The sequence below is a fragment of the Pteronotus mesoamericanus genome, unplaced genomic scaffold (assembly GCF_021234165.1).
Source record: "Pteronotus mesoamericanus isolate MK-2021 breed Mesoamerican mustached bat unplaced genomic scaffold, CSHL_Meso_final scaffold_125, whole genome shotgun sequence".
Taxonomy (NCBI): Eukaryota; Metazoa; Chordata; class Mammalia; order Chiroptera; family Mormoopidae; genus Pteronotus; species Pteronotus mesoamericanus.
The window spans coordinates 10,126,556-10,151,283 of NW_026555304.1; the positions used below are offsets into that span (position 1 = coordinate 10,126,556).

Sequence of the window (24,728 nt, forward strand, 5' to 3'; positions counted from 1 at the left end):
TTATAGGAAGAACAGTCCTTCCTTCAGCTCCATTTACACATATTTCCAGCCCGCTCTGGGTGCGCATTTTAGTAAATACATTAATTACAGGGCATTTAGATACACTGTTGAAAGTTTATTAATTTTATTTGGCTGAGGTATAACCTTCTCCAGCCACAGGGGAATCTTTGTATTATGTTTAATCTCTCAAGACCTTTGTTAAAGCATTGTCTTCACTTTGGGGCCATACAATTTAAGCAGGATGCTTGGATAAAGTCCAGAGGAACTCAGCAAAAATGATTAAATGCATGGAAAATAGGGAACACAAGGCATGGAAAAGCATGGGTGAGGTACTGAGGGTGCTAACCCTAAAGAAGGGCAGATGTGGTAGGGAATGTGACAATAAAAAGTGGTCTTTGGAGGAGTTTCTATCTCTTTGAAAGTCTAGAAAAGAAGGAATGGTAGGTATAAAACATAGGAAAAAATTCGTTTCCAGAATACCCTTCACTGTGAGAGGAGCCTTTCGATATCTTTCTGGCTTGGTTTGATTTGTCAAACCCTAGCTCCCCCAGAGTATTTTGGCTTTCTGTGTCATGTTGCAAGTATCTCATTTTGCTTTGTAACAAACCAAATGCCCAGGGAAAACACATTCAACTTTCAGACAATACTACATCATCATTTATACTGACATCATTTTGTCAGCAACACGTTGGTGGCTGGTGGTAGCAGCTTGAACACTTGTGATTTTTAGGAAGCATCTACTCTGCTAGCTAAAATATGTTAATAAATTGAGTAAACACTGTACTCTGTCACTAAACCAATAAGAATTAAATATTTTTTCTAACCTGTTAAATTCCTCAAAGATAAGGTCAGATATTTATTTAGATGTATGTACATGGCAGCTCCCCATGGAGTGCCTTGAATAGAACAAGAATGTGGGAAATATTTACTGAGTTGTCACATGAACCAAGGAAGGGGTTGTGGAAAAAGAGTATGCATTCCCTGGGGAGACTTTCCAGTAATTTCTTTTGAACCTAAGACAGAGAAACATTTGTGTCAGGTGGTTTCGGTACAGCCTAGTCTTGAAACAAGAGGATGGCTGAAGGAGAAACTTTTGAGGCAGTTTCTAATCTTGTGATTCTGATTAAAGCAGTCACTCCTTGGAGAGACCTCTTGTAAAATAATTTGAGCCCAGCATTTTATAAGAGGGGACCAATGGTTTGGTTTCCATCATTTACCAGCCTACCATATATTTCACCCTTCTTCCCACTCTTGGCCATATTAATAGGCTATACTGACAAGGAGGAACAGGAAACTGGAGAACCACAGGGCAGCTGAGCTCAACTTTAAGAAAACTCTAGATTCCAAATTTACTTAAGATGCATAATGAAGTATATGGAGAAGGAGTGTCTGGAGGGAGAAGCTGATTATGACTCACACTGTGATGAATAGTCCTTATTCCTTAGGAATATTGTATAGATTAATTGGGAAAATGTATAAAATTATTCAGAACTGTGCATGGCACATAGTAGGTGTTAAATGAATATAAGTAGCAGTTCTGGTTGGAGTTATTTGTTTATTATTATCATTAGTATTATAGATTATTAGTAATTAACAATTAAATATTATTATAACCTTAACTATTAAAATGTTTACTCTGATTACAAGCCTGGGCACAGGGAACAGCTATTTACAAATTCTTCTCTTGTTGATAATATTGAGAGTATATTGGAGTAGGCATATATACAGTGATTTGTAATTGAAGGTTAGTCTGAAGGAAAGATAGAGCATCTTTGAGTTAATACTGGTTCTGTGGAAGACTAGTCATGACTTTATAAAAGTATTCCCTCACCACTTCAGGAATATGGCTGTTGTATGAAGAGGGGCTCTTGTGGTGAGTTGTCATAGAATCATAGGGCCACGAGAAACCTTGGGAACCACTTTAAGTTTTCTGTTTGTTTGTTTTTAATGAAAGTATAATTAATATACAGCAGAATGAATAACTCTTAAGCATTTGGCTTCATTAGTGTTTGACCGTTGTATACATGTTAACCCAGATAAAGAACATTCCATCACCCCAGTAAGTTCCCTCACACCCCTTTCCCATCAACTCTTCCCCTTCCCCAGTGGCCTCTTCTGTGAGACTGTGTCAGAGGTGAGGAAAAGAGGCCCCAGAGACCAAGTGGCTTGCCTTCGGTCACAGTTATCCAGTTGATCAGGTTTCCCAATCCTGTGTTGGAGCCCATGTGTGGCCTCCCAGATGCTGTTTCCGTTTTTATTGGGAGTCTTAATGGTCTCACTTACCCATTGCTTGATTGTCTTAAAGTCTTGTATTTTCTCCTAGGCTTTCATTGTAAAAAATGGTGCTAATTCACCCAAATGAAATGACCTTTGTTTCCTTGGATAGTGCCATTCCTCTCCAGAGAGAATGTAACTCACCTTTTCTCTTTAACAAATTGGCCTTTATGGTATATCTTTGGCTACCTCAAACTATTCTCCAACTTTTGAGGTCTTGGCTACAAAAAACAGTGTTTCCCCGTGGTGTGTTTCTAGACAGGCTAATGGAAAGCCCCCTTACAAAATTGTGCTTTGGTAGATAGAATTTAAATTTATGCTCCAACTTTGTCCTGAAGCTGCCTCTTCACCTCTAATTTCTCCAATATTTAAAATGGTCTAAAAGCTTTTCAATAGAGTTCAGGCTTAAATTACCATAGCACATTATGTACCCATATACATACATTAGGGAAAGGTATTGTGGTGGTTAATTTAATAAATGGTGGTTTTTCACTTTGTGAGAGCTTTGATTAAATTGTTATACCAACACAATACTAATCACTAGATGGACATTGCAGGCTTTTTGGTTAAATGTTTACCAATAGGCACCTATTCTCACTTTCTCCATTAAGCAGTGTTATCAATCTAGGGAATATGGCTAGCGTTCAATGTCAACAATTATATTCTTCCTGTCACTTTATCCTGGGAGAAATATTTATGGATCTTCCCCTATTATTTTTCCCTAAACGTGGCAAACCATCATCAGTGCTGGGAGCTGTGTTCTATGTACCTCAAGAAGGTAAGGCTTATCTCCATACAGTGTACCTCTCCTTGAGCAATGCTGATTGGGGATGGATGAAAGGCACTTCAGAAATTTGGAGAGACTTTATTGTTACAGTTTGCCCATATTGGAACATATCAGTATTTTAAGGGTTTTTTTTTCCCCAGTATCCACTGAGTATAATAATCCCCATAGTTAGAACTATAATATATAAATTAAAAGTACAGGGGTGTTCCATTAGGTTTGAATAAAGGACCTGTTAACAGGTGAAAAAAATAGAGTTCCCTTTGATGTTGGTTTCTTTGGGCAGATAAGTTCTCTTGAGGCCTATGAGTCAGATTCTAGGAATTCTTTTTCAACTCCACCTTTGGTAGAATAACTGACAGTGATCAGATGGTGCAGGCTGGACTCTGATCTGTTTCCTTAAAAGGAAAGTGGATTGGGGAAAATATTGTATCACAAGTGCCTCTGTATTTCTTAATAGCACAACTTTTTTTTTTTTTAACTAATTTGAGAGAGCAAGACAGAGAGAGACAGACACAAAGAAAGAAACATCAGTTTGTTGTTCCACTTACTTATGTATTCATTGGTTGATTCTTGTATGTCCCCTGACCAGGGATTGAACCTGCAACCTTGGTGTATCAGGACAACACTCTAACCAACTGAGCTATCCAACCAAGGTTTTAACAGCACAAGAACAACTAAAGTGCTTTTCAGGAGAATGAATGGTGTTGTTTTGAAAAGTTGGAATCTGTGCTGTCATTTGGTTCATTTTTCTCTACCTGACTCTACGTATTTTATTCTAGTAAATTCCAGAATAGGATCTTTAATTTGTTTACACCACCCCTCCCTTTCTGAGTTATGAATCATCCCTGAGTTAGAGAGGATTTTTTTCATAGTGATATTTGAAATCACAATTTTAAGGGAAGAAATTGTTGTTTTTTTTGTTTTGATGGGGGTTTGTTTTATTGTTTTGAGTGTTGGACTTTTTTTGCCATTTATTCTAAAACAAGATTTTACTACTTTCACTTCGCTTAGATTGAAACTACCCAATCAATTCAACACATCAATAAGTATTTCAGCCTCTAATTTTTCACTGCTGGATAGATACAGACAAGCAAAGAACTCAAATAACTGTTTTTGCTTGTGAACCTGTCTGAACCACTGTCTCCTAGAAGTTGTCCGTGTCTGTGAAAATCCCTCACCTCCACAGCAAGGAGAATAAAAAGCACATATATTTATTCTGTGTTGTTCCCAGGTATGCGGGCATTTGTGGCCATGTGGAATACCCCTGCCGCTTCCAGAATACTTCTGCCACCACCCAGGAGATCATTCCTCATCGGGTCTTTGCCCCAGTGTGCCTCAAAGGTGCCTGCCAAGAGACCCTCCTGCAGCTGCTCTCTCCTTGCCTCTCAGCAGCACACTCTGTCCTGGGAACACATCCCTTCTCCAGGCTGGATGTACTCATCGTTCCTGCCAACTTTCCAAGTCTGGGGATGGCCAGGTACATCGTTCCATTTTGGCACTTGGAGAAAATATGCTTTGGAAATTCTTTGACTGTTTCTTGCTTTTTCTGAGGTGTGTCAGAGATGTCATTTGATTAGGATGGAAGGACCACGATTGCTTGTGCTTGGACATCTCATTGCTGCCATGAGGGACAGTTTGTGCATAGACTCTGCCATGCATGAGCCTTTGGATGTCTTGGGTTCAGTTCAGCTGCCTTAAAAATAAAATGACTGTTGCTGGAATTAAGAGGACATTGTGCCCCCAGAGTGACTGATGCATGTTGGATCGTGGCTGATCAGTGGTTGGTTAGCTTAGGTGGTGAGAGAATAATGCTAATGATTTCAAGGTCATAGCTCTGGGCAGGGTGAACTACCTGGTTCCAGGGTCATAGGCTGCTGGCCTAATCCTAATCAGCTGTCTCCTCCATTGTCACCATTGATCACAAAGACAATGACTTGAGAGCCCCTGTGTTACAGAGACTGTGGATGGATCAGGGTAAATCCATCACCACTGCTAGAAAAACAGCTCAAAGCAGATGGCTTCTTGGGGGTGAGGTGTTGCGGGGGCGGGGTACTTATCTTGCTACTAATTTTTAATACCCTGAATACATTGTTCTTACTGTCTCAGTTTAGTTCCTATAGAAAATCAAAACCTGCAAGTTGAACCTTTCCCTATATATTTACACCTAAAATTCATTCATTAACTCCATAGTTCATTCAGTAATGCGTAGCTAGGTCTCACTCAGCATTTTTTTTTTTTTGTTATGTACTCAGGATTTTACTTGGTTATATTTCTATTTTAAAGTCTTAATTATTAACAGTGAATATGCTTGACTAGGGATGGGAAAAATAAGCTCATCAAAACATGTGACTTTAAGTTTTTCCCTATTAGTCAAGGAAATTCCTGCTGCCAATTAATTTCCATGCTTTTGAACAGCTGTCATTTGTGGTGTTTTCCCTGAAAACTGCACACATTCTTAGTAAAACCCATGGTAGAAAAGAACTGTCCAGAACATTTGCTTTTGATCTTTACTACATACATATACTTTTTAAAAGCTGGCTCGGTAGTCTTTATCCTTGAGGAGGTCTGAGAAAGTCATTTAGGCTGATTTTTATCCTATATTTATGAAGATAATGGGAATGTAGAAACTAGGATAATTATATATATTTGGTTACATGCATCATATAATTGTCTTGGATGGCTATATATAGAATTTGTCTTAACAAGGGGGCTTCTTTGGTCCCTTTGAAGAGGCTGCTGGACTTAATTTAAGCAGAATTATTGGCAAAGAAAGGGTTGTTCATTAAATGTTTCTCAGTTTCGAGGGGCCATATTTATTTGGGAGTTTTTAGCACTTTATGAGAGTTGCAGTTTTTCAGGGCATGTTAGCTAACAGTTCCAAGTTCTGACCTGAGGGAACCAAAGGCAGAGTATTTTTCATACAGAGGACCTTGTTTTCTATAGCTCTTTCCTGACATCAGTCTGCCAAAACCAGAATTTGTTGACCTGCAGGCCATTCTATAAAGCTTTTCTTTCAAGTTCGCATGCCCAAACAGGTAGGCTGTGTGTTTGCTGCTTTTTGAGATATTTAAAGTGATTTAAACATGCTTAACTCTGTATTTTTAAAGCAATAAGCCTAAGTACCCTAAGGCTAAATGGTACTGGGCACAAATGTCAAAAAATGTGATGGTGATAATAACTTAGCAGCAACAAGACTGCTTTTATGCTTAAAAACAGGAGAACCATACATTTAAAATTTGTGGTTGGTTGTCAAATATTTTTTTTCCATTTCTTTCTTTCTTTTTTAGACTGTGGAAATAGTCTGCTCTGGCCTAGATATTTTCCTGGGCTTAGTCCGTATTTGAGCCATGGAGGGGAGATTGTGGTATCTTCCACTGCCAGTGGGGAAGGTTTGGGGAACACTCTGTTTTTCCTAACTCTGACCTAAATTGATTCCACTTGTTTGGCGGGACTGTCTTGGGATCCCAGTACCTTGAGCCATATGTGACTGAATGGGGTTTATGACTCAGTTGGCTCCCAGGGTCCTGCTGCCTTATTTATGGTCAAGGCTTTGCTCGGGGCTCTGCAGAGCAAAGCTGGGACAAAAATGACAGTCTTTTAGGTTAACTCTGTGCCCTAAATAGGAAAAGAAAACCCCAAGGCTAGTAGGAACCATCCAAAAAGACCTCCACACTGAAACTTGTCCTTACCCTGTTTGTCCTTATGCACTAGACATCAAAGGATTTCTTGGTAAATTAAATGGTTGTTTCCTGAGTTCATATTTTATAAACATATATGCAAGATTTTAAATTCTATACCTCTGGACTTCTTTAATGATTAGGTATTAATCATAATGAATACCATTTTATACCATTTTAGCATTCTTTTTCAGTAAATGACATTAAACATTCCCACATGAACTAAAATGGATAAATTACTACTAACCGTTTTAAAGAGCTTTGTAAAATTTTGGATGATATCTATAATGATTGCAGTGTATTTTAAATAGTACATATCATGGATTGCATGAATAATTTTAAGATTCTCTGAATCTGTTTTTGAGCCTGATTCTGATATTCAGTGAAATGGGAAAAAACACATTTGTACAACATGAATGTATGAAAACTACAAATCACTTTAAAAGATGGTAAATAATACACAAACATCAATTTAGAATTTGGAATAATTTTAAACATAACAGTAACTAGAACACTTATCAAAACTGCATTTAATGATTTTTGTCACCTAGTAATTATAAGAGGACCTATGGCCTATTAACACTCCCCTGTAATTCTTTTCTGAATCACTGTACCAAGGAATAGATGCTTCCATTCTATTGTGAGAAAAATCACTAGTTTGTCTTTAAAACACAGTAAAAAGTTCCATTCCCAATCTTTTCTCATTTAGTCCATATGGGCTTTCTGTTTTGTTTTATTTTTGCCTTCCATGGTGGCTGAACCTGCTAGATAAGGAGCTACGGAGTGTACATTTCTTGCATTGTGTAGTACTATGAGGTGTATCTGAAGATCTGAATGCATGTTAAATGAATCTCTAGTGTATAGAAAGCTCTTTTCATGTTAGTGTAATGTGTTCCGCCATTTTCATCACATCTTGGTATTTTCTCAGGCGTCTCAGCTAGGGATTGACTAGTAAGCCTAATTTCCTAGGTATTGAGAAATACATGAAAGGAACTCATCATCATGCTTACACTCTTTGTTATGTAATAATAATGTTAAAGGAATAATATCCTGGAACCAGATTTATGACAGTCTTACCTCTGAATGTGTTTATGATAAATGCTTTGCTTCATCATTTGTCTTTCAGCAGTTCACAATTACATGTCACGGAGCATAATTAGGTTGGCAGAACTACCTTGCTGATGTCCAAAATATATTCCTTTTTTTTTCCCCCTTTTTCTATTTCATTTTCAAGAATCTCCTACAAATCATTTCAGAATGGTTTTATATTTAGAGTCCTGAATGAAAAAGGCATGTCTTCTAAGGCTCTCCTTTACAGCTCTGCCTTCACATGTAGTTTCAGCCCTGGTCCCACTGGGGAAATTGGAAAAGCAAACAAACAAACAAATAATACAGCAGCAGTGTGCTTCATGATAGGTCACAAATTCTGATTTGACCTTTTCCCACTGGTTCTGTACCAGATTGTCTTAATTATCTCTTCATTGTTTATTTATTCATTCTTGCGGTAAATTTCTGTTGCGCAACACAATGTGTGTGAGGTAGGATTTAAGATGCCAAGTCTACAATGGGAAATAAGATTGATGAGCTCTCTCTCTGTCCACATGGAACTTACTTTCTAGTCAGGGGAGAAAATAGTATGCATAAAAACAAATAATTAAGATGTGTGCTATGAAGAAAATAAAACCAAGTAAGTGATAGAGTGACTTGGAATAAGTAGCTTTGTTTGGGTGGTATGGCAGAGGCTTCTTTAAAGGGTGACATTTACAGTGAGACTGGAGAATGGGAAGGAGCCAGCCTTGTGACTCTCTGGTAGAAAAGCAACCCAAGCTGAGAGAGTTCAAGTCCCAAGGCCCCAAGGTGGGAACCACTGTAATGGGATGGAGGAGCAGAAAGAAGCCCAGTAAAGCTGGAGGGCAATGAGCTTTTAGAATGGCTTTCCTTCATCCCCTCCTTAAACTCATTTTTGAAGCTGGGAGACTCAATCATCCTGCAAGGCTTGGGTTTCCTGAGCCACCCGCACACCAGTATGAGGAAGAGTAAAGAGAGCCACTAAGAAATAGTAGAGGTGGAGTAGAGATTAATTGTTACAGGCAGTCGGGTGTTACAGGGAGAGAGGTCAAATCTTCTCTCAGTTTTCTGGGGCCAACAATTCTGTACCATCTCGTGACAGGCTAGTGAGAAGCTAACTTAGCTTAGCAGCTGCTTTCCTTAAACAAAATTCTCTATTGCTAGGACCTTAGAGCACCTGGTGCCTGGACTGGCAACTCCCTTTGTAGAGAAGGAACCAGTCTCAGATCAACATGTTTCCTTTCCCCAGAGGCTGCTGATTGACTCCTTTTTTTGATGCAGTAGGTCACAGGGAAGGAAGTTGTGTTTACATGTTTGCTCATCCTCACCCAAAGATATTTTTTCATTGCTTTTAGAGAGAGAGAGGCATCTATTGGTTGCCTCCTGTACACACCTGGACTGGAGACTGTGTGTGGCCTGACCAGAAATTGAACTCGCAACCTTTCGGTTATGGAACGATGCTCCAACTAACTGAGCCATACTGGCCAGGGCTGCTTGTTCTAATTTTTAAGCTTTTAAAGGAGTTAAGAAAAAATAGGATTGATATATAAAGAACATAGAGAAATAATCATCAATTACTTAAATACCTTCAATGTACTTCACAGTAGAGCAAAACTATAAAGCTCCATATTACACATGGCTTATTCTTAAAAGATTTGATTGTGCAATAAAAGACTTCTGAATGCTTATAGTAGTTCCTGACTACTGCGTGCACAGTTTTCTTAAGCATCTCAATTTGCAAATAAATGGTGTGCACATACATGCCCAAGAATGAATGTAACCAACTTTCCCTCCTCCACTCCTCCTGGGGTTAGACAGGGTGTTGTCCTGTTTATTCTTATCTCCTAGCCAATGTGTAATATAATCAGCAAAACATAACATGCTGGGACAAAGGGCCTCTTGTTTTCAGCCTTCTAATTGTGCTTCTTTCTGCCGGGAAGGAAGCAGTCATAAATTTCTGTCATTATCTTAAATAGCAAGGTTTCACAGCTTTGGGAATTTTTCTTTGCTTGTTCTTTGTTAGCTTCTACTTGAATTTTTTGATGCTGCAAACTAAACCAGCATACTTTTAAACAATCCTTTAAGTTTTGGGGGATATGAACCCCTGGTTTCAAGGCAGGGTGCAACCGTACTGATTCTTTCCTTTGGGAATTTGATTTGAGCTGTAAGTTAGTATACCTTTCTGTTCACCAAGGCTACCAGCTCCTCTGCTCTCTGATGTGCTGAGGATTTGGGGGTCTGTGTTTGGGTTTTGTTTCTCTGGGATTGTTGTTTGTTTCCCATATTAATGCATTCTCAAATGTCTTTCTGTATGGATTGTTTTAAAAAATATTTTGAAGGGCATTTTCCTCCTGTTTTCCAGTATTACTCATATTTTTTTTTTTTCAAACAGGGGGCTGTGAGTGGTAGAAAACAGCTCATACTATCCTTTTTTTCCCCCTGTGAAACTGTAATGCTTTTTTTACTGGCACCCCCGCCATTGTTGTAGAGAGGAGCAAACAGAACTCCTGGTGAGTGGCATGGTCGATGAGGTAGCTTATGCCCCTCACATTCATTGCCTTTCTTGCTTTCTTTGTGTTCTTTTCTTCATTTTTTTCCTTTTGTTTTTGAGAATATTGTTTGACTTTGTTTCCTTTTTATAGAGAAGGGCTTCCTCCTTCTAATGTGTTCTGGTTCTTTCATTTCTCTTTCTTGAAATAGGAACTGGTATTTATAAAGTAAGGTTCTTTCAGAACTCTTGACATCCCTTGGCTGTGATTATTTGGTTAGTCTTGACAATACCCATTTGTACTGAGTGAGGAAGGTACTGAGAAGGTGTATATATGCTTCATTCTTTACGGTGTAGGTGGAGGAAGATAGATGAGGTCCTCAAGTCACTTAGAGCTGGGAAGTCAGAGAGAGAGAAGTCAAAGGGTCTCATCTGGGAAGGCCCACAGGGTGTGAGGTTCAGACTTAGGCAAGACTTAACATGTAACCCTCTCTGAGGTGTGTGTTTGTTTGCTTCAGAGGCTGGCCATGGGAGCCATAGTGTCATGGAGTTGACTTGAAGATTGGAGGTCATTGTGGGCTCATTTGTGGGCCATAGAATCACAGGAGCATGCTGGGTCCAGGCTCTCTCCCTTCTGTTGGAACAACAGATAGAGTGAACTCATAGTTTTTGGCTCAGCCAGAATCATCTTCTTGCCATCACACAGCTGTGCTGCTTGTCAGATCCAAAAGTAGCATTTTATCATCATTACGCCATGATTCCTCACCCTCTGAAAGATTATGCTTAAGTGTTTTGTTTTCTTTGAACTGTTCTCCACACATATAGACTGACAGTCCTACCTTCAGAGAACACTGCTGGGGCCATCCTTCAAGAGAAGTCAGGCCTTTGAAAGTCCTTCCTGAAGCAATCATCCCTCTACCTACATTTGTAATCTTCTTCTCTCTCTATTGATGTCATCATGGGCCCCTAATCTCTTCCAGCCCTTGAGCCCGAGATGGCCAGTTGGCACTACCTTTCCATTTTTCCAGTGCAAAGAAGTCTTTTATTTCTTTTTCCCCTCCTACTTATTTCTCTACAGAAACACCATTGCTGAATAGAGCATACATTCCCTGGGTGAAAAAGAACAATGGAATTCAATGTGTCAAGTTGCCGAGTTGGAATGTTCCCAATCTTGCTGGTTCTGAACTACTTAGGCCACTACAAATGGTCTGAGTGAACAAATGCTACCGGCTTCTAGACGTGTTATGTGTGTCTGTGGGCATGGAGCTGTATGTGTATTTCTTTTAAGGATAGACTTCTTTTGGGAGAGAACCCCAACTCCAGAAACAGTGTTCAAGCAAGGCACAGCATAGGAGTAGCTCTGCTTAGAGAGAACATTTCCTCTGTTGTATTACAGCCCATGTGCAGCTGGAACCCACTGGCATCTGAGCCATAGAGGCCCATTCGCATAAAGTGGGTAGGGTATTACTGTGCTTACCCCACCCCTAGAATGTAATTGGAAGCTATCCCAACTACCCTTTTTAAAAAAGAAGTGCTCAATTTACAAGGCCAAAAATGTGAGGACACACTCCTCTAAAAAATTGTTACTTTTTAAAAATTGATTACTTTGTGTAGTTTGTGGGCACAATGCAAAAGTGTATCCTAATTTAACCTGAGTGGAACTTAGAGTAGAACATATTATATTTCTTGGTTAACTAACCATGCTATTTATAGAGGTGACTGCTCAGAGAGCCTAGACATTGTTCCAGAAAGACAGAGTTGTCTCAGTCAGCTTGATGAAAATAACCACCTCCTCCTCTTCCCACGAAACGAAATCTTAGAATTTCACTTCAGCAGATTGTGAATGATACTTGGGACCCACCAGTGGACCTTTTTTCCCTCAGAAGCCAGCTTATTAACTTGTAGGAACTGTGATCCCAGTTTTTCAGTTAGTATCCTCTCAGAAGACCCAGAGAACCTACTCTGAGAATGAGTCAGCTACGTTTTCTGGCTTTTATCATGCATGTACAGTTTCTGAACATCCTGTTGAAAGTTGGTAGTTGGAAAGGGATAGATGGGCACAGCCAAGAATTCATTCAGTAGACACCTATCAACTGACAGATGTGATAAATGATGATGATTTTGTGGCTACAAGGAAATAGGCAAACTTTAGCCTAAATCAGTGTTGTTGTTTTTTTTTTAAATAGTAGGTTCCAAGGAAGACTAGTTTTGTGGAATGTTAATAATGTGGGAAAGGAAATATGGGTTAATTAGCTTAGGAAATGAATGAATTAAACAGAGTTAAGAAGCTTTTATTGGAAGGCTTCTGAGAAAGACTTCAGTGTCCTTATTATCTTGATTTAATATCCTGGGTAAATGTGCTTCTTAAAGATAGGACCAGAATATGCAGTATTTTCCCCAGATGTTGTGCTCAGGGATCCCCTCTTGCAGCGTGCTCTTCACGTGACCATTGTGGTCCCCCAAAAACTGCCTCCTCAAAAAACACTTTGGGAAATGATTCTATTCAGAAATATCTTGGAGTTCATTGCCCAGCTGGCTGTTGAATCCAGCTTTCATTCTGCAAGTGGGAGTTAAGGACCTGCTGTGTGTCAGCCCTGGGTGAGCACCTCGCCTCATCGCAGTGAGGAAGGTAGCCTCCGTGAGATAAAGCGATTAGTGCAGGAGGCCCCACACTTTTCTGATTACATATCTCTTTCTGAATATCATCCCCTTCAAATACTGGTATTTATTTGTAAGTTGTATACATTTAGTAGAGTGGTTATGTAGTAAGTACTCCATAAAATACAAAAATAGAAATTTAAAAGGATGAGAAAAAACATTTATAAAAGGAAGTTCTGTCATTTCTGCCTGCACCCCAGTGGTTTGGCGAGTGCCTCAGGATCCCTACAGGGTTCCACCACGGAGACTCTAATTTAGTGGGTTGGGGTAGGGGCTTGGCACCTGGATTGTTAACATACCTGTCCAGATGATTTTGCTCTTGTTAGAGAGCAGTGTGTGTTTGGTGGGCACTCTGTGGGCATCCTGGGAAGCCTTCAGAGACTCTGTACCCTGCTGTCTTCTCTCAGGTGAGGATGTGAGACAGAGGAAAGGATGGTGAGGAAGCTGCCTGGTGATGCTCCCTGCTTGTCATGGGGTCGCCCAAGCCTATTTTTTTTTCTCTGATAAATAAAGGGCTGATTTAGCATCGCCTGCAGAGTGTCTTAGAGCCCTAACATTCTTTGATTTAATTGGGTTGCAGTTTTTATTTTGAACATAGGCGGGGGTGATTTAATTTCTTTCAGCAATTTACATACATATGTATTTTCTTTTTGATGTCTGAACTAGTTAGGTCAGAAGCCTATGATTTTCTTGTACTCCTTGGGTACCTGGACAGCAGTAGGCGTTTAAATTTTAGGCCCTCAAGCTGAAGGTTCAACAGGGGCCTCTCTCACCCCTCTTTAATCACAAAATAGGCAGCTCTCAAAGGTAAGGGTGCCCTTCCATTCCTATAACCATTTCTGTTCTATGTACCATCAGTGCAAAACAGCATTTCCAAATACCATATCAGGAGCATGCTCCGTGGATGAAGGCCTCTTTCCTTCAGCCAGGCAGTTCACTGCTAGACCCTAGTGCCCTGCCCCCTCAGAGTTAGTTTCTTTCCTCCACCCCTTGTATTAGCCTCCAGAGATCTCTGTTTGCAAGCTAGTAAGTTGTGCATACATGTGTTTGAACAGTTGTCAGGCATGTATGCTGCTCAAACTGGGCTTTGATTTAAAACAAACAACAACAGAGAACACAGTGGGGAGGGGAGAAATGGATGAAGACATTACAGTTGTACCTGCAGGTGGTGTTGTTTTGACCTTGACAGTCAGTTTTAAAGGACCTGTAAAGCACCTTTGTGTGCTTCTGGGCACACCCACCTGGAAGATATTATGTCCCCTAAGCTTTATGTGTCCCAGCAGGCAGGCACCAAGTCCCTGGATTTTGTCCTTATTGATGGATGGTTAGTGCATTCATGGCAGGACTAAGAGGGGCCCAACTACAAACACTATCTTCATTTCATTCTCATTTTCCTCTCCCTTGGCCTAACTTTCTCAGCCCCCAGGCCCTCCCCTAAACCCCTTCAAACTCCACCCCGCAATCAGCCTTCTCTGCTCTCTCACCAACTCTGGCTTCAAACCATTTCTTTCTGGCTTTGATATCTTCTTGCAGAGCTGCAAGCAATCAGGAAATTATAGCCCAGAGCACAGCAGGGCACACTGCCTGTGAGGGGGCTCCAGCCCCAGGCCCCAGACCACCACAGGAAATCCAACCCAGGAAGCCTGCCAGCCTCTGGGACCCTCCGCCGCAGCCCTGTACCTGTTCTGGTGACCAGCTCCTCTAGGTGGGGCACAGCAAGGTGGCAGGGAGGGTCGGCTTAAGTGATGCTGGGAGACCCCTTAGGGAATGATTCAGACCTGTCTGGTATGGTCCAGGTCACCGTGGCATCTGTTTGAATTTTATCTGTTCAAACTTTGAGTCTCTCCCCTGCCTTCTAAGGCCATATAAGCTGGTGCCCAGAAGTTGGGGTGAGGAGAGAATAGATGAAAGGACCCCATTGGATCCAGCCTCATGCCTGTCAGTGCTTGCATAGTTTCAAGTTATTCGAGGATGCAGATGATGGTTCCTTATCCGGGGACCGCCTCTTACTTGCCTTCCATGTCTAAAGTCCCAAGTTGTTGAAGGACATCTCTACTACCTTTCTGAAGGTAGAGATGAGAGAGCAGGTGATTATTCTTAAGACCAAATGTGCATCTTATCAGTCTGCAATACTTCTTCCAAAGTTTGAAAGAAGTAGGCCCAGATCTAGATATTTGCGTCTCTGGTATTGCTACTGCTGCCAGCAATGTGTTCCATCATTTAGTTGGCTCACAGGAGGGGCTGGAAAAAACCTCTGTGCCTGGTCCTCTAGATAACTTCACCAAGATCTGTCTCAGGATCTGAGAGGAAGTACCTTCCCAGGCCATGACAGTGCATGACACTGTCTACCTCAGGGACCCAGATCCCACTCCCCTATGGGTACCTTTTTACTGGGAACTTATTACTGAACTTTGACACAAGTCCTTCCCTGGGATTTCCCAGTAGGAATGAAGAGGAGAGGAAGCTGAGAGGTGTGTGGCATGAGAGTGACTGGACTATGTTTCCAGTCGCTGGAGGAATCTGGTCTCAGAGAAGGTAAGAAAAGCAGGAATGTGGGTGAGAAATGGCATGCACCTGTGTGCCCCTGCCCTTTCCACCCATCTGTGAGCCTTCAAATTGGGGCTCTATTTGGTCCAAGCTGGTTGAGTTGGGTTTCTGTCATTTACAACCCAGGACCCTACTTCTTTTTTGGTTTCACAAACTAAAGCATCATTAGACCTTAGCATTAGAAAAAGGAGTCAGTTTCTTTGAGCAACTCTGGAGCCTTTCCTTTTCAGCCTTCAAAGTTTTAAATGACAATGCTACCTTACTTTAACTCTCCATAGCTTGAGGAGTGTCTATATATATATATATATTTTCTCTCGTTTAATTTTTATGAACAAGCTGCCTGTCCTTCCATGGCCCAGTTGTCAAAGGCTCCACCAGCAGTTTTTTTTTTTCTGGACCAGCCCTGTCATGGCTCCACCAGTTTGAGACCTGGAGTCCCTGCTATTCAGAGAGGCCTTCCTGTCCCTCCCACGATTTTCCATCCATTAGGCAGGCACGGCTGCTTTCTGCTCAGCTAAGTAGTTCATCTTGTGGGGTTATGAGTCCCAGCAGGTGCTGACAGCCAGGATCAGGGCTGAGGCTTCTGTGACTCCTGGCCTCTGAGACAGAGACATGTGGATCCTAATGATTGTTTCTTTGCTTGAGCTGACCAGTAGAAGCCTGTAGACCCATGCATGAATTATGAACTAAGCAAAGGCAAGCCTCAGGCAACCAACGGCACTTGGTATCCTCTTATTTCTTTTATTTCTCCTTTGGTTAGCCTTTTGAACCACCGTGCTGTTACTGCATGCTTTCTCAGCCTCCTGCCCCTCAGGATGCCATGCGAGGTAGGTGATGGAAAAAGAACACAGACCGGAGCCAGAAAGACCAGGTGCCAGTCCAGCTGTGCTGTGGACTGCTGTGAACCCCTGTCCAATTCATTTGTAAAATCTCTAGGACTACTCATTCACCTCCAGGACTCTGGTGAACCTTCGATAAGATCACATGTAAGGTGCCTGATACATACAAGAGCAGGCGTCCAGTAAATAAATATTCCTCCCTTGCTTCAGTAGGCTTGCAGAAATTTGGTAGTTGTGTGGGACAAGAAAGCCCTAAGATCTGTTGCTCATTTAGTGTGAAACATAAACTTTAAGGTCCCTACTAACCCAGAATGCCAATGATTCTCTGAAATGGAAGCTCCAGGGAGAAAATAAAAATAGATGTGATAAATTACCATGGGAGTGTAAAAACAAGAATGGTTTGTTACACAGAGTTGAGTCTAGATCACTCAAATTATACAGATGGTATTCCTCAGTCCACTAGAGGAGCATTTTAGAGCAGTACCTATAGTCTTGTTAGGTCTTTCTTCAAGGATGTAGCCTAAACTTTAGCAGTTTACATGTTAACTTTTTCTCCTCCCCTAACCCCACAAAAAAGAGTTGGAGAAGGCCAGCAGAATAAAACCACTGTGCATTTTGAGTTTAGGTCAAATCACCTTTTCATTCCTTTTCCACATCTAATAACAAATGAAAAATCATCTTCCAGGGATTTGGGGTCTCGCCTGGACTCAGCTAGACTGACTGCCTGAGCTCCCCTGGGGCTCTGGGTCCACCAGTTGGACAAAGCTTTGTGTCCTTGATCATTTTTCCTGTCACTTTTGATTCAGAAATTGAGTTCTGTCCTCTCTCAAAGCAGCTGTCTCCAGTCTGTTCTCAAGGGTATCAGAGGCATTATCTGACCTGTGCTTGAAAGGACTGCATGACTGCATGATAGAAATATCTGAAAGAGCCCTGTGGCACCACACCTGCTGCTTCTAAATGGAGCCAGAGAGACTCCAAGTCAGAAGGAAGGCCAGGACAGACAAAGCCAGAAAAGCACTGGGACGGGAGGGGGTGGCCTCCTGAGCTGCTCTCCTTTGAATACCAGCCCAGAATACCAGCCCTCAAGGCCGCACTCCCAGAAGCATGCAATACCTGCCTGTGTTAATTGAGATAATCCTTTAGGCCAGAATAGGAAAGGTTTAGGACACTTTTGCAAAAGAATCACTTACTAATGTAATGCCTTAAAAGGCATTTGATTAGTAAATTTCTTTAATGGGATTGTTTTCTACTTTTGTTTCTCACCTCTGTTCCCATTTACCCCAGTCCTCCCATTCTTTAGGTACTTTTATTAGCTTTTTATATAATCTCCTTTATTTCTTCAGGTGGATAGGATATGAATTAGTCAATAAGACTATAGAGATTATTATCCTGCATTCCTTTTCTTCTGCAAAAGAGGGCTGAGCACTCACCCTGTCTACATTGTGCATTTATCATGTAAAGTTGTATTCTGTACCTTTTTACTGGAATCTTATTACTAAACTTTGACACAAGTCCTTCCCTGGGATTTCCCAGTAGGAATGAAGAGGAGAGGAAGCTGAGAGGTGTTTGGCATGAGAGTGAAAATAGTAATAATTTTCTATTATTACGCCATAGAGAATTTTCTCATCTTTTTATTTATTGCATGGTCTTCAATTCTACGGATGCGATCAGTTTATTTTTCCAAAATATGGATCTTTGAGTTTTTCCCAGTATTCTACTCTTGTAAACAATGCATTGAGCAGTTGGTGCATTTTAGAGTCGGTAAATGGACAAAGAGTCTGGGCTCATGCTGTGGGAAGTAGAGATGTGCCTGCATCTTCTTTACCCCCATTTGTGCTATAACTAGAAGTCCTATCACATGAAATTTCTCTTTGGGAAGATTTCAGAAGTACTTTTATGTGGTTCACTAAGACTTGGAGGAACCTACATATAGTAAAGCAAGGATAGAAATAAGAATTAGTTTCTTACTCCAGAGCTAACATGTCATTGCAAAGCTCTTGCTTGTTTAGGCTCCAGTCTTCATTTAACAAGCTGAGTGGAAGCCATGATGATCCCCTTTCCAGCAGTTTTGAAATGATTTTGTTCTTCAGATTCTGTCAGTTTTAACAGCTGTAAAGTTACGGTCATTCTATTCTCAGTAACTTTGGAAATTTAAAGAAAACTTCCTTTTAAAAAATGAACCCACACATAGAAATTTTTAAATAGCATTAAGAAATGCCACTTATTTTTCTGGTAAAGAAAACTAAAAATTATTTATACAATTTGGGTTTTTGGTTTTATTTATTTGGGTTGCACCCTGGTGTTGAGTGAACAGTACAAGCTGGCATGGGGACCCACAGCTGGGCTTCCAGGAGCAGAATATTGACTTCAGAGACTCAGAGGTAGGCAGGCGAGAGTCTTTGCTGCACCCAGGCCAAAGGCCAGCAACCACTCTTACAAAATAAGCTGTGCAGTTTTCAAGTCAGAAAATTGAAAGGCGGAAAAGGGAAAATATTCTTTAACCACACTGAGAAAAAATGAAGGGGAAGGCTAATGCTGTCTCCTTTTTAAAATAAGAGGATGTTGGGAAGACAGATTTTTAATGGTTTTAATCTTCAGACTTGGGCAGAAGGCCAACCATGATCTGAATACAGAAAAAGTGGAATGAAATGCCAGAAAGGGAAGTGGAAAGTAGTGGGTTATGGAAACAACCAAAAGTGTCGGAATTTCCAAGTTCCTCAAGGAATTGGTTGAATTGTGGCAGAGTTGTTGAAACAGCTTTTAAAACTCAGATGAATGTCCATATGCCTCCCATAACTCTAGAGCATATCACCCAAAACTCAATTTTAAATAGTAGGCAGAGCCGAGGTTGCTACCTCCTTATAGTTTCATGTTGGCCAGAATAATCCAATTTTCTTTTCTCTTTTTTTGTAATATCAATGGGAGGCAAGCAATGGACAAACATGTTCTTTACCAGCATGGCAAATTATTTTTTTAATCCCTAAAGGGCAACCACTTCAGTGGATACAAAATTAATATAAGTCATAGGCCCTTATACTGTGTGTGTGCAAACACACATGCACATACCCCACACACAAGCATTCTTCCTATTGACCTCCCTGGTCGTTATTTCCTATAGAAACACACAGAATAATACAGTGATCTCCACTCTGGTTTGTCAGGTCTGTCATCAGGGAACAAACAAGAGAACAGTCACAGAAGGGCTGAGAAGCTCAGGGTGTGCAGTGAGAGGAGCTGCCTGTCATTTGCGTTACCTCCCCCACTGGGCAGGACCCTTGGACCCCTTTAAGGATGTGATGATCTTGTTAGAAGCTGAAGCAGCAACTGGAGGGTCATTTTTCTTGTGTTTTCAAATGGCTCTCTGACCTGATGGGAAATAGACTCATGCTTGTCTGATATCTAAGGCCAAGGGAAATGACTCTTCATAAAAGAAAATGATAACTCCTTTTTTATAACTAACCTGTGCTACTTGTGCTGCAACAAAACACCTTCCCTCATGGCCTAACTCTAGCAGCATATTAGGTGGTTACCCAGTGCTGAATAAGGGGGGAGATTTATTGTTTATTTTCTTTTGCTAGTAAACCTTCAAGCTTCTGCTTTTTCTAGGTTAGATAATCCAAACAGTTTTGAGTTCTTTCTTAAAGTTTCTACTTCTCTTTCCTTTAATCGTCTTAGTTGCTTTCTTCTGGATCACTTTCTAGTTTTCTTCATTGCATTGAAGTTGAAAAGTCCAAATTTAGGCACAGGATGCTGCAAAGGTGTCTCTGTGGTAAATTCAGGATTTCTTTATGGACCTCTTAACCCTGGACCCAGCATTGTGCTGAGGACATTTCGTGTGATGTCCCATTTAAGCCTTACAGCCTATACAGGGTAGAGGCTATTATCGTTGACATTTTGTAGATAAGGAAACAGAGAAAAGAGTGGTCATGTGTCTTGCTGGTCTCACAAGTGACACAACTGAAACTCAGCCCCATTCTCTAATTGGAGCCTGCAGTCTGAACCATTTCTCCCTGATGCCATGATTTCATTCACCAATCCCAGAATCTTATATTAACTGACAACTCTGCTGGGCAGCTGACTGGCTTCCCACTTACAGATCATTACCGCTCCCTTTTACTACTTTATTAACACATGGTTAATCATTCCTTATTTCAGACTGTCTGCATGTGTTCCTGGAAATTCATTTTACTTAACCACTTTTCCAAGTTTTTTGATTCTCATTAAATTCTCATTCAGCCCTTCAAGAGGCTGTTAACCCCTCTTAGCTTGATTCCCTGTAAGATCGGAAGAGATGAGGTCTCTTAACTGGGGAGCCCCTGAGGGGGTCCCGGGTGTCCGGTGCCCTCCCCATGTCGTCCCTCATGCTCACCCTGGCCCTCCCCTGGGTTTCCGTGGCAGACTGAATGGAAGGAGGTATAGAATGAGCAATAGTGTTGGTTGTTCAATGCCAGTGGATTTTTAGGTATTATCTATTCAAATTTGGGGGACTCACCAGAATTTTACAATAACTTAACAAGGGGAGCCTAACTTGTATTTTGATTCAAGGCCAGGGTTATTGTGTACTCATTGCCCTCACTGAGAATCTGGGGCACTTCCAAGGTGTCAGTTTGTGGAAGCCTTGCCTTTGGATTGAAAAAAACACCATCTATGAAAAATATTCACTTGACATTGAATTGTATCACAATCAGAATACTACATAGTGCCAGGCATGTAGATGACATTCAGTTACTAATTCTTAAGTGATGGAAAGAATGCATGTAGGAATGACAATGGTGATTAAAGTAATTTTATTTTTTGCTTAAGATATCTAGTGCGACTCTCACAGTGTATAGATACCAGTTTAAGCAGGGAAGAGTAAGACTGGAATAACAACAACAGCAGCAATAATAATAATAATAATAGTAATAAATGTAAAATAATAACCATTCTTGTTACCCTTGAAATTAAAGTTAAAGTAAAAAAATTCTCTCTTAACTCATTTTTAAGAATAACAGCAAAAACTTAATGTTCAGAATCTCATAAATTCCCTAAAAAGAGGATTCTAAGAGTCTTCAGTCTTTTAGCTTTCCTTTCCATCTCTCCTTTTCCCATTTATTGCCCAACGGTATTAAAATCAGTCAAAGATGGTCTCCTGTGAATCGCTTGTGATTATATCCATAATTACAAGTATAGCTTGATATCTTCTGTGATGCAAAAACTCAGAGATGTTTGGAAACACTGCTGAGAATAGTCCTTAACTTTCAAGTGGAACCAGAAAATAAACAATTTCTGCCTCCGTTATTATGCTCTTTCAACCTTTTGTCCAAATTCAGCTCAAAACAAGCATCTCAAATACAAATTTTTTTTTTTTTGGTTGCCACATAACTCAGTTAATCTGTAAAATAGGGGAGTGTGTTATTGAAAGCATTCACAGAAGGGTGGAACCAGGGGCTCATGGCCTAAGGGGAAAAAAATGGTCCGTTATTTGCAAAGCAAGGGAATGAAAACCCTGAGACTTGAATTTGTGTCTCCTGGAGGGAATTATGGATGGATTCCATTATCTTGATGGAGGAAAACAATTAAAGAGAGGAAAGAGCCCTCCTCTACATTTCTTTTTCCTCTTTCAGTTTTTCTTTTTAGTTTTGTAATACCCTTCTCAAGTCTTGAAAAATACAACTGCTTCCCATTTGGTAAGCTTTTCCTCCCTTTTTGATTTGGCAACAGCATTTTCCTGTGTTTTCAATGGCACCAAAATTAACATGGCTGTTTTTATTTAACAGGAACAACTTCAAGTTTTATATTACACGCCCAGCCAAAGAATTTTTGATTTTGCCCTGGAGTTTCCCAAGATGTTAGCTTGGCTTTGAAAACAGGGCTGTGTAACTGCTGTTGCAAAGACGGCAGGGGGAGCACAGCAGACGGGGGGGGGGGGGGGGGGGAATTGGCCTCCCCCAAGTTACTATTTTTAAAGTTTGCTTGCCTACTGAATAGCTCAATTTACAAATCCTACTGGATATTGGTTTGACCTTCCCCAGTTTCCTTTCCTGTTGAAAGCGTGATGGATGTGTTGGTGGGAGACAAACCATTTGTTCCAGAGTGCTTGCCATGTGCAGGCTCCCTTATGAACACCAGGCCTTGCACTCTCCTCAATCTGGGATCCCCACCTTGTCAGAGGCATTGCGTGGGAGGTATCCAAGCCCAGAATTTCTTAGGAGGTGGGATCTCAGATCTCAATTAGAAACACTCCAGGAAACACACATCTTTATTTGTTAAACAAATAGTCTTATGTGAGCCTTGGCAAAGGCACTCAGTGATTTTCAATAAGTGAAGTAAACATTCCTGTGCAGGGGGCACCTCCTGATGCAGCCTGGAACTCTGACGCCCAGGTTCAAGGTTTTAAGTTGGAACACGCACTGTACTTTTCTCCTTGGCTTGGGTTCTAGAGAATGTTATTCCCTCATTTAATAATTGGAGAGTTAACGGGGTTCTTTGTGATGATACTGTAGAAGAGAGACTGTTTTATTCGCTTCTGGATGGTAATTAAATTGGCGCCCATTGGCGAGGTTAGAGTTAAGGTTGCTTCAGCTTTTCCAATATAAACTCATATTTCAGGGGTTTATAACCAGCTATAAAAATTTGCTTCTAGCTGCAGACCTGGCATATTCAGTGTCAGCCTAGGAATAACCTTTACTTAAAAAAAAAAAATCTTTTAAAGAGGATAATTAGAATAATTAAAAATTCAGCTTAGCTGTTTATAACTTAAATTACAAGGAAGCAATGAAATAAAAATAGCTTTTTGTAGCAAAAACTTGTGATTCATTTTTTAAAATGTGAACAAGATTATTAGATATTTTTTATGTCTTCAAAGGAAAATACAGCAAAATCTCCATGGAAGATACTTTGTAAGGATATTGTTTCAGTTCCCTCATGGCGATAGGCAGAACACTCATAAACGTCCCCTTTGTCTCCCAAGACATGAGCCTTCCTCCCATAGGACTACTGGCAAAGCTGCTTTGTCAATAGGCTTCCAGTTCAGTGTAACAAAACTCCTGGCTAAGGAACACACAGCAGCCTCTTCCGGGCAGATGGAAATATGGCCATCCCTTCCGGTTACAAGGCCATGACTACTCACTTATCCTTCTCAGCCCTAAACTTATGGACCCTATATGTTGTGGTACAGTGAGCAACACAGTTACAAAGCCTTGTTTCAGACCCAGCTGGGAGCCTGGGGAACCTTCTCCAAGCCCCTGCTCTGGATGTCTCATGTGGGTGGGGAAGGGGAGGAGGGAGTTTGCCTTTCCAGGACTCTGTCTGCAGTTCTGTGGGATTTGTTGCAGCAAGTTGCTTTAGGTGGGCCATTGTTGTACCTGCTGAGAGATGGGTGTGGCACAGTTTATGCAGATGATTGAAGAGTTCCCCAAACAGAATCTTCTTCAAGGCTTCATGCTAGTCAGAGTTACTTTTAGCCATTCTTTCTCTAGCAGCCAGGATCTTGATTGTTGCCATGTAATGATAATGATGGTGGTGGTGGATGTGATGAGAGAGAGTATTGGTTGTGGTGGTGCTGATGATGTTACTAGTGGAGGAGGTGATGGCCACAGTGGTATTCACGGCAGTACCAACACCGGACATGGGGGAAGTGACAGCAGTGATGGGTAGTGATGGTGGTGATGGCAATGGTGAGAGCTACAGATGTCTGCCTGCCCAGGCTGTGTGCAGAAGCCATTCTTCAACTTTGCAGACGCAGTGGCTCAGGGCTTCTGCTTGTTGTCCCTTCCCTGCACACAGAATACCTAACAACTAACAACTAACTTTTGGTAGACCTTGCTTTCCATTAAATAATGTGTTTGGTTTGTGGCAGAGATGGATATGAGCCCCTTTTTCTTAGAGGCAGGTCTCCATTTCAGAGCCACAGAACAACCTACCTTCTTTTCTGTGGCTTTCAGTTTAGGGTCAAAGAGCACAGTGACCTGAAGCTCTGGAATCTCGTTGCCATTAGTAGAGAGATAGTGGGACCAAAATTTCCACCAAATTTGACCTGCTACCATGCCTGGTGTTTTACACATGACATCTATATAAATTGTTTCAACAACTCTGTAAAGTAGCTTTTAATTAGGTTGGTTTTACTGATTAGGAAAGTGAGATATGGCTCATAGGTAGCAAAACTAGGATTTGAAAATGGTGATCTGTGTGACCTCAAATCCTTTACTTCTTTCTCCACTGCAGCAACCAGATAGCTTTTTTAACCCTCCTAGAACATTCTAGAATGTTTCTTGTCTTTAGGTAAGGATATGGGAAGAAATTCATAAGAAAATATTCTATATTTGGTTTTCTTCTCTAACTTAGCTTGAGGGCAGAGAATGTCTTTTCTTGGTACATACTTTCTTACACTCATAGTGTACTCGGATGAC

General features: G+C 40.9%; 1 protein-coding gene across 2 annotated transcripts in view; it reads left to right on the forward strand.

Moving 5' to 3' along the window:
• Positions 1 to 24,728, forward strand: part of AOPEP (aminopeptidase O (putative)) — a 402,502-nt gene that overhangs the window by 84,755 nt on the left and 293,019 nt on the right. For both annotated transcript variants that reach the window (XM_054588087.1, XM_054588088.1), the window contains exon 5: positions 4,293 to 4,538. In XM_054588087.1, coding sequence (XP_054444062.1) covers positions 4,293 to 4,538 — 246 coding nt within the window. The remainder of the gene's footprint in view (positions 1 to 4,292; positions 4,539 to 24,728) is intronic.